The 10315-nt window shown below is 40.1% G+C and overlaps 1 protein-coding gene across 2 annotated transcripts in view; it reads right to left on the reverse strand.

Annotated features, from left to right (window-relative positions):
• Positions 1-1026: 1026 nt before the first annotated feature.
• The window catches only part of CUNH16orf45 (chromosome unknown C16orf45 homolog), a 37266-nt gene continuing 27977 nt past the window's right edge, over positions 1027-10315 (reverse strand). For both annotated transcript variants that reach the window (XM_017734230.1, XM_017734231.1), the window contains 4 exons: positions 9880-9953; positions 6934-7048; positions 5781-5863; positions 1027-4394 (listed from right to left, as the gene is read on the reverse strand). In XM_017734230.1, coding sequence (XP_017589719.1) covers positions 4282-4394; positions 5781-5863; positions 6934-7048; positions 9880-9953 — 385 coding nt within the window. In that variant the 3' untranslated portion in view covers positions 1027-4281. The remainder of the gene's footprint in view (positions 4395-5780; positions 5864-6933; positions 7049-9879; positions 9954-10315) is intronic.

Raw genomic sequence — 10315 nt, forward strand, 5'->3', positions numbered from 1 at the left:
TCATGGCATGGCTCAAGTTTCAAGTCAGTCTTTCAGTTATTGAATTCAAAAGTGAAGAACTGCATCCTGCCAGAAGAGCTGTTCTGTGTCTTTAAGGAAAAAACCAACAAACTCCTCTGTTGGTGTAGATGGGATGAGGTGATTGGCTGCAATCATCATCTCTGGTTTGGTGTTAGCTGCAGTCATCATCTCTGGTTTTGTGATCAAGCCTGTTAAAATCCACTCGTATCTGTAACTGATGAGATTTACTTTTTAGGTAATTAGTTTAAGCATCTCTTGGTGTCTTACCACAGTTATTTCAACCTCCCATGAAGTGTTGTTGCAGAAAACTGCCTCTCCTTAAGAAACTACTAAGGCTGTAAAGAAAGCCAACTTAAAAGTGAGGGGAGATCTCCCGTGAGACACCTCCTTATTCACCTCTGAGACCAAGTTGCGGCCAAGGCTATCAGGATCCAGGCTCAGCTGCTGCAGTGTTCTCAGGGTCCCGTGTGAAGTGTTGTGTGTACGTGGAAGGGAGAGGAAGTTTTGGACTTGGAGGAGTATTTTTGATATCCTGTTTGAAAGCAGCCTGCTTGCCTGGCTGTTTATAGGATGGATGGGATCATGTGAAACAAGATGCACTTGGTAACAATGGTACCATTTATGCTGGGGTGGAGGAGGATTGTTTTGTTCATTTAAATAACATGACTGCCCTCTTGGCTTGGCAATTCTTTTGATACTCGGGTATGTTGGGACCCTTACATTCTCAGTGTAGGGCTGGGACCCGTCTAATCTGTGCAGGCTCTGGGCTGTAGTGAGGTTCCAAAGTCATCTAGGAGCATAATGAGATTGGCTTTTTTGGTGGGTTTTCTTTTTTTTTCAGTGAGAAAATCCTTTATTTCTGTAGCATCTCTAACTTACCTAGGCATTACTCCTTTCTTGCAGAATAGTAACCTTGTTCTTTTTGAAAAGTGTAGCAGCACAGGAGCTGCATCCCACTCTACTCCACAACCAACTTTTCCTTCAGTAACAGGAAGAAACAAATGCTTAGTATAACACAGCAGCTTAGTTTATTTGGAAATATGTTTAACTTGGAAGAGATTCAGTAGGCCTAGGGGGAAGGTACAAGAGAACCATTTGCTGGTGGAATTGGTGATTGGTACAAATAGCACTTCAGCACTTTTGTTTTTCTCAGTAGACCAAGGTCCTTTCCTGAACATAGGCATATTTACCAGTGTGTCAAATCCACCTTACACATTCTTCCTTTTCCAATGCCTTGCCTTCTTTCTGAAGTGATAAACAGCCAGGATTTCCAGAAGAAATGCTGGGTGCTTCAGTCAATCACGGTCCCTCTTTGCAGACAGGGACTGATATCTGAAAATCAGCTCTGAAGTGATGACAGTTACTCCATATAGTCACCTCAAGATACTTGTCTGATACTCTGCTGATTTTATATATGGGGATTGTATAATGTGTCATGTTCACAGGATCATGGAAGATACAAAACCCCTGGTTGTTCTTGGGATATTCAGTGATTTAGTCTCGTTTTTAAAAATACGGGTCAAGATTTTTACACTTAATTTCCTCCCAAGTTTAATTTGTTTAATCGCAGTCATTAGCTCTGCTGTGTTCTAGATAGGCAACACTAAACCAGTGTTGAACACAGTTGAGAATCTGACCTTACAGTCTAAAAAATCCAGGACTTTATTGCTAAGCACCATCACTGACCCACTTCTGAAGGAACCACTGGTGCACTGCAGGCAAGCTGTTCAAATCCACCCAAATAAACACAGAAATGAAGCATTTGCTAATTAAAAACAAAAACTGGCATACAGAAAACCTTCCAGCTGAGCCAAGCTAGAACTTCTGAAAATGAAGTCCACTCTCGTTAACACTGCTGGAGTCCAAGTCCCTTTAGGGCATCGGCTACCAGTGCTTAAATGCATGCATATTGCACATTCCTACTTGCTGTGTTTCTCCTTGGTTTTAATTAAAGGAGATGGCTCTGTAGCCTGGTTATGAGTGTTGCTTCCCAGGAACGTCTAACTCTATTTCTTGCTACTGACATTTTTTCATGGAAACCGACATTGTACTCATTTCACTTTATTCCCAAGTGACTGCAGATTCTGTGCAGCCTCTAGGGATCACCCCAATCAATCACCAGCACAGCCTGGGTTAAACACTATTGTGCAGAAGTCCTTCTGGCCCCTTAGTGGCATTCACAGCTGATCCTCCTAAGGCTTAAAGTTTGGTGCTTCACTACAGCTGTTTCCCTGACTTCCATTTGCCTTTATTAATGATACTGAACATCTGCCTCTTGTCTTAAGATACTGACAGTTCCTGATGTCTTAAGGGGGCACCGGCACGAGGCTGTGGAATTTTACAGAAGCCAATGGGTGTTTTCTTTCCCTCCAGTGTGTATTCTCTCCCCTAAAAGCAGTTTTCCCCATAACTGTGTCAATGTGCACAGGTGCCATGCAGAGTCCAACCCACACCAAGTACAGACTGTAACAGCTACAGAGCTTAAAGTTGAATGTCTCAACAAGGATACAATAACTATACATGACAGCCAGATTTTGTTCTCTTTCCTGCATCTTTGGTCAAACTAATTAAAGTGCTTCATGTCTTAGTGGAAACCCTTTGTGTTTTTTCCTCTTTGATCCTTAAAAGTTAAGGTACTTAATGACATGGGTTCTTTGTCTCAAGTGAGTCTGCAATACTGAAATTACTCTGGAAATGCAAGTGTTTTTCATAAGATCAGTCAGTGCTAGCGATTAGGTTTTATTTGTATAAGAATAGTCTGAGTTACTTTAGATGGTGTCTATTGCCTTCAACCTTAATAAGATACTTTTTCTGTCTAAAAAAATAACTGTTTGTCCTTTTGGGGAAACTGCTGTTAATTTTTTCTCCTTTCCTATACTGTGGTTCCTTGGTATATAAGCACACACTTCACTTAGCTGGCTTCACAAAATGGAAGTTCCTCTTGTAAAACTTTATTTTAGGAACTTTTTGCTATCTTTTGTTATTTCTAAGCCTGAGATTGTCACACTAGATCCATGTACGTTTATTTTACTATTGACACCTATCACAGGACATTTATATGGAATACCATCACACAGACAAACCAGCTACTGACAGCTAATATAAAGATACTAGATTCCACAAAGCTTAATCTGCATAGAGACCAGAAACACACTTAATGGTGAAACACAGACGAGTATTTCTGTATTTCCCTTAATTTTAAACCCATTTTGTATAGAATGTGATCTTCCTGCCACAAATACCTACTTCTGTATTTGTATATTTGTCTTGTGGCAAATTTGTCTTGGGTGGCTTGTGTCTTCCTATGCTTGATAGTTTGTATTTCTTGTGGTCAAAAGATATACAATTATTATTTGTTTTAAGCATGGTTTCAGTATCAGTTAAATTTTGTCTTCTATTCTTCTCCCAGCAATCTTCCAGTGATGTGTAATAGCCTACTGCATGTAGCTTGTAAAAATGGACAAAACCCTGGGTGAATATTTCTGTGACTTCATGGGAGGTGGCAATCTAAAATAGAAGTGACACAACCTTGGACTGCCTCATCTATTTGCAGATTACTGTAGCTGTGCTTTGCTAATGCTTTGCCAGGGATTTATTTCCCCTGGTGCAAACAATATTAATTTGACTTGAGTAATTCAGATATTACATGGCATATAAAAATCTGTAGCTACTTGCAGCATCCTTGTCACTGATCTCATTCTTTAGGAAGAATTTGAAGTGAAACTCCACAGCAAAGTACTTGAACATCACACAAGTTTGGTATTTTATATGCAACATCAGTTATCCTACAGTTGCTTCCTCTATCAATTGTGCTATATATAGCATTGCTACTTGTGGCTTTTGTTATGAAAAGTAGCCAAAATAGGATAATTTGGCAATTTTTGAGTGCAGTTTGTCACAGGGGTGAAAAGTGTACAACATATTCTCATAAAGTTATAGCCTGTTAGAATTGCTGTTTTACACCGTGCTGGATAAAATATAGCCCCTTTTCATTCACCTGTATCACAGGGGTGTTTTTTGTTAACTCTACTGCTGATCTCTTCTGGTCCCTGGACAGCCACTAAATAAATTTCTTTTGTTTTTAGGCATGCATGTAGAGTGATCCATGCAACAGTGAAGAACCTGCCATTGTACAGTCCACAGATTACACTTGTGCCAGCTGCTCTTGACTCCCTTAGCAGGACCTGTTGGTTCCCCTCACCATCCAGTTTCACTCAATGGAAACACTGAAAAGACAAGCAGGGTAGGAAGCCCAGAGCTCTACATGATGTTGCACTGTGTGGCCCCACAACAATCTTTAATAATTGCCAACCCTGCCTTGGCAATGGTGGGCTTGCTTGGAGGAGGTTCTGCCTTCTTTTCTGCTGGGCTGCCTGCAATGTTCAAAACAGGACACCATTAGAACCAAGAGCTGCTCAAAATGTTTCTTCCTACTTCTGCCTTAAAGGGTGCAAACCTTTCCCGCATCTCTCCACCCACCCTGAATTTTTCAACTCCGGTTTGAATAACAAGCTTTGGTGTATTTGAAATTGCTCAGAAAGTCTTATCTCTTCAGGGAAGGGTGTTAAGAGGGGCTAAAGAATCCATACATCTCAAAGGGAGGGTAAACTTGCATCTGGTTCACAGCAGGTGTCCCTTTTCACAGACATGGGGTCAGATAATGGGTCCTTTCACGAAGTCATTTCACTGTTAACTCCCAACAACAAAAGGAGCTGAAGAACAAAAGTATTGCTAAAATTTATTCTCTCATCAACTTGGATGTTGTAATTAGGAGAACAAGATAAAGGTAGGTTTTCATTTTTCAGGGTGAGAAGAATCTTTTTATCTCTAAAACTGCATTTAAAAGCAATGACAAAATAAACTAACAAGGGAGATGAGTCATGCTCCCTGTGACTAAGGGGGTATAAATAATTAGTGATGCATCTTAAAATGTCTCTTCTCAGCCTTGTACTTGAACTTCACAGTCATTCCAGTCCCTCTGGAAACTCTTGAGCAAGATCTTGATCTGTACAAAATGGCAGAATATTTGATAAAAACCTCTTGGGCTGGTAGACCAAAGTCCCTTTCTAAGACGAACACTGCTCTCACTTGACTCTCTGACTAAGAGCTCATCTTGAGACAAGGCAAAATCAACCTGTGGACTTCTAGAGCTCCTGCTGTGACTGTTCTGTTTGAAAGTTGCAGCTAAAAGCTTCCAAGGCTTCACACAATATACTTAGTCTCTCAGAAACCAGTGTGTTTGCCATTCTGACAACAAGTGATTTGGGTTGGGGTGATTCAAAAGCCTATTTCTGATGGTAATAAGTAAGAAATTTGGGTCAGCTGTGGAAGTTCACGGTCTTTTCTCTAGTTTCCATCTTGACTGCAGTAAAACAGGTAAACTTTGTTTCACATATTCAAGCATGGATCTGAGGAAGTTTTTTTCAGTTATTTTTGCAGAACCAGATAGGAAAATGATTAACAAAAATCTAACTGCTTAGAAAAGCAGGTTGTGGCACTGTGTATACAAATATACTTTGCATATTTAAAACATACAAAGCAATTCTGAAGTGGCCATATGTTAAACTGAACTTAAATTCAGTTTTAAGGGGTAGTTTGGTAAGGGGTAGTTGCTGACACACTGTGTTGCTTCTGGGTGATCTAGCCAGCTTCACCTAGCTTTTGCCAGAGGCTGGCCTTTGAAAGTGCTCTTCTAATCAATTGTCTTTGGAGTTTTCCCTTTTGTCCTTGTTTTTTTTCCTTAATGATTAGGAACTCACTCGTAGGAGACTGTGTTGCTTTGTCTATGGGTTTTAACTTGGTGCGAAGGAACTCAGCCATCTCTCTGTCTTCTTCTTTTTCCCTGGTGGAAAGAAGGAAAATAAATGTTAGAGGAATGACAGTTTTCTCTGTAAATGGGACAGTAGAAGCTAGAGCAGCTAGGATCAAATCACTAGTAAACAATTAATTTCTTTGCTATTTTTAGAAACATTTAATTTTGCCACATATTAAAAAGCAAAATATTTGCCTAAATGAAAACTGCTGCTGAGGCTTTTGTAATTTGCACATGGGGCTCAGTGAGAGCTCTGGGTTCAGTTCTAGCTCAGGCTGCTTGTCAGCTGCTGCCTTTGGCCAGCTCTCTTTGATCAGCTGCAGGACTTTGGCAAAAGCTTTGCTTTGTCCTCTCCTTGCTTGCTTAGAATTTAAATGTGTTGGAGGAGATATTGTCATTTTGGATAAATGGATTGAGTGTTTACTGTTGAAAGAGAGGGGGAAGTAAGAGCAAAACTGACTCTTTGTAGAGTGTTCATCTCAAAAAAAAGATCGGGTTTGGGTGCTGGAAGTGAACTTTTGAGGAAGACTTTCTTGGCAACTTTGGGCTAAGCTACTGAGATGAAACCCTTCAGAACTTGCTTATGTCTTAAGTTAGGTAGGGTTGTACTACTGAGTGCTTTTTAATTGGTTTGGGGCTTTTTGTTGTTGTTTGGGTTTTTTTGCTATGACAAGATGGGAATAGTAGTAATAAACCCAAGCACATGAATAATTAAGAAACGAGGATTCTAGATGTCAACAAATATGCCCCTTGTAGAATTCCATGTCATGTCTACTTCTTACGTGGATTGCCTGGTAGCAGCATAAATCCTTTTCTTTTAAATGGTAAATGCCCAGACTGTTTCTGGTAGGAAAATAGGAGACCAAAGCCCACTGTTATTCATGAGATGACTGAATCATTAATGGCATAAAGAGCCACAGAATTAGAGTAATCTAAATTTTTTTTTTCCTATGGAATGGGGAGGAGACTTTTAACTTGGTAAGTTGTTTTGAAGGACCAATTCTCTCCCATTAATGTTGATTTAAATTTTGTCACTTAATCTATTGTATTATTAGGCTTGTGGACTGTCACTAATAAGTTCAGTTGCTCTTGGTTCTTACCGTAATCTCTCCACCTCTGCATCATCTACAAGAAAGTCTCTTTTTTGTACCAGTCGATGAATCTTCTGAATCAGTTCATCCTCTCTTTGCTTCTCCATCTTTGTTTTTTCTTTTTCTGGTCAAAAACGAGAAAAGAATGTATTACTTTGGACTCTAGGGAGTGTGAGGGGGTGGTGTAGGACACTGCAGATGCCTGAGAATCAACTGCTGATTGAAGTCAATGGTATTTCAGACCTGAGTCACCAAAACCCCAGCAAGCCAGGTCACTGCCTCTTTGCTCTCTTCACTTGCTGTTGTTGACTCTGATCAGCTTAATGGTCTGAAGGCTCTATGGGGTTTGCTAAGCTTATTTTTAATACTCAATTACTCTGCAAGACGTTGCTTGGAATTTTTTTAAGAGCTTTAGCAAGAATACAGTTCAAGATGCTTTATTAAAATCTGATGTACAAACTCCATTTGACCTCAGGCAGAAGGAGATCACACCATAAGGAACTATTTCTCTGTTTCAAGACAGCTTTGGCTGTTGAAAACAACACTTTTTTTTCTACTCTGACAAGGCAGGTGAGCTGCAAATCCCCACAAATAGCATCAATTGTAACATGTGGGGGGAAAAAGTGAAAGTTTATTTTCCCTGTGCTTCAAAAATCTGAGTAATTGCTATATGTCCTTGTTAATTGGCCAGTCTGGAATGGCTAGGTTGTCTATAAACAACCATTTTTGTGGCATGAAAGATGTGCCTGTCACAAACAAAAAGTCGTAATTGTTAAGGAGTACAGAGCTGTTGTTTCAGGCTATAAAGCAAATGTATTTAAGACAGAACTCTTCCAACCCACCAAGTGCAGCAGAGATGAGAAAGCCAGAGACAAACCCAAGCTCACGTATTTCTCTGAGAAGCTGAAATTTTTGATCAGCTGTGAAGGCACTTTGTATTAAATCAAGAATTTGGGATTTGGGCAGTAGAACTGTGTTTAGAGAACTACACAATTCAGTACAGTGAGAGCTGATGGAAGAAGAGTGGGCTGCCTGCAGTCTGATGCATCTGAGCTGTGTTATGTCTGCTGATTTAAAGACAGTTTAAACAGGTAAATTAATCAGAGACTTCAAAACAATTGGTTTTAGTACAGATTTAAAAAAAGAATGCTTTGAAGTCACTGCTTTTTCTTGCTTTGTCTCTTATGGCTAAGGAGCAAGGACCCTCTTCACTTCTGAAGGTAGAAGCTACTTTCTACTTCCTTTCAATCTATCCTTTTCCTAAACTGAGATGTGCTCTCCCATTATATCCTCCAGGAAACTGTCTATAAAATATATTAATATATACTAATATATTAATTAGCTACTGCATATTCTGTGTACTAAAAGACTGATTCCCTGTCTACTGAAACCAAGGAGCAGTTCTCTATACAAATCTGTATTCCAACAGGAAAATTTTGGTAGAGATACTGAGAATTAATCCATTTCTGGAATGTGTTTTTCTAGGTTAGGCACATGCTATGTCAGCACTTAGGCAATGCCAGCAGCTGCTTTGTCTTTGTTAAGACCAAGCTGTTGTGATTCCGCCTAAAGATGCTGCTGCTGGAACTACACCTATTTGTTTGTCTTAAGTTTGCTGAGATTTGCAAAGTGCTAAGGAGAAACTGCTGTCTGTGGGTCTCTGCTTGAGACCTTGAGACTGAAAAATCATTTCTAAAAGATAAAAAAAAAAAACAAACAGCAGAAACACCAAAAGAATGAAAGCTGATTAACCCTATCTGTAAGTTAAAAGTCTAGACAGGAAAGCTTGCAGATTAGAAAGGTGAGGCAAGGGGCAGCATTCACAGATACTTTCTAGGATTTCTAATCCCCTCCAATACCATTTGAACGAATAATGAACCAACAGTGTTATTATTAAAAATTTAAAATGTGACCTACACATAACTAAGAAGTATAAGGAAAGAAAAAGTAAGAAATATTATTAATCTATTTCTGTTGGGTGCAAAATGTGGCAAAGTTCTCACACAAGCTAAGAGTGGGTGGTTTCAGAGCAGACCTCTTTCCTGTGTCACGAGTGACCTTCTCTCTCCTTTCTGAGGACAAAGTTGTCCTTCAAAGTTGCACAATAAAACGTGAGGAAGAAAAATGAGGATAACCAAAGCCTAGTCAAAACTTGGCCTTAATAGTTAAGCAGGAGCAAATTATTTTTGCAGAGTGCTGGAGGCTGTGCAGTAATATGTGGTGTAAATGGCCCGCTGCAGTTTCTGAGTGTTTTGCAGGATCTGTCTGTATTTTTTTCTTCAGCAGAGTAGGGCTGTTGTGGATCATCTCAAATGGCAAAGCTGTAGTGAAGTGAAATTCCTCACTGATGGCAGCTGGAGTTTTGAGCCAAGAACAGCAGAACTGCCCCCACAACTCTGTCCCTCCTTCAAACAGTGAATTTGCAGAGATTTATGGCAAAACACAAACCAGAGTTTTGGGCCTTGCTTTTTGTAGAAACCTGTTCTTCTTGATTCTAGAAGGTAGATTTAACTACAGGTGTGACAATGTATTGGTGTAGCAAGGAAAAAATCAATCACGTTCACAGTGATGGTTATAAATCCTTCTCCTTTCCCTCTTTTATCTCTGCTATCTCAGCACTTGTCTTTTCTACCTGACAATCTCTGTGCCACTTGGTTCCCTTGAGATTGCCAAGAGAGTGCAAGAAATAAGGAATGTGCTCCTTGTTTGAGTGATATTTGCAGGGTTGCTGCCATGGGAGCAGTGAAATACAGCATGAAAACAAATTTAGTGACATGGAGATTAAAGATGGACAGGAAAATGGGAATTAAAAGTAAGGACTAGAGGAAAGAGATATGAAACTCAACCTTGTGGGGAGGAGATTCTGATTGTTGGGGCATGGGTGGGTGATGCACGGGTGGGAATGGTGCCAGGAACACAAGTATTAACCTAGTACTGGATGAAGACAGCCATTACCTGGGATTGCTACCAAACTCTGCAGCTCTTGCTTAAGGTTCATAATGTCTTTGCACAGCTGGATGTCATCCATCCTGCAGAAACAGAAAAAGCATGGTCAGACATGCAAACTCCACCCTGTGTTGATGGGATTGGCCAGATCTCATCTGAATACATGACCCTGGCCCTTACCTGGGACCCGTGAGCCTGAAAGGCAGAGGGGATCCTGACACTCTTCACTCACCTATTTTAACAGAAAGCAAAGGGTATTTAATACTAAATGCCCACTGAGCCCTTGATTACTTGTCTTATTGGGCTCTAATTTGTGTATAGGTCATATACACTATGAATAATTTCAAATGCCTTTTGCTTTCTTGAACATCAGAGAACATTCTGGAATGGGAACCTGTGTCCTGGGAAAAGACAGGTATGCCATACTGCGCTTACTGCAGCAACA

The sequence above is a fragment of the Corvus brachyrhynchos genome, unplaced genomic scaffold, assembly GCF_000691975.1.
Source record: "Corvus brachyrhynchos isolate BGI_N302 unplaced genomic scaffold, ASM69197v1 scaffold5, whole genome shotgun sequence".
Lineage (NCBI taxonomy): Eukaryota > Metazoa > Chordata > Aves > Passeriformes > Corvidae > Corvus > Corvus brachyrhynchos.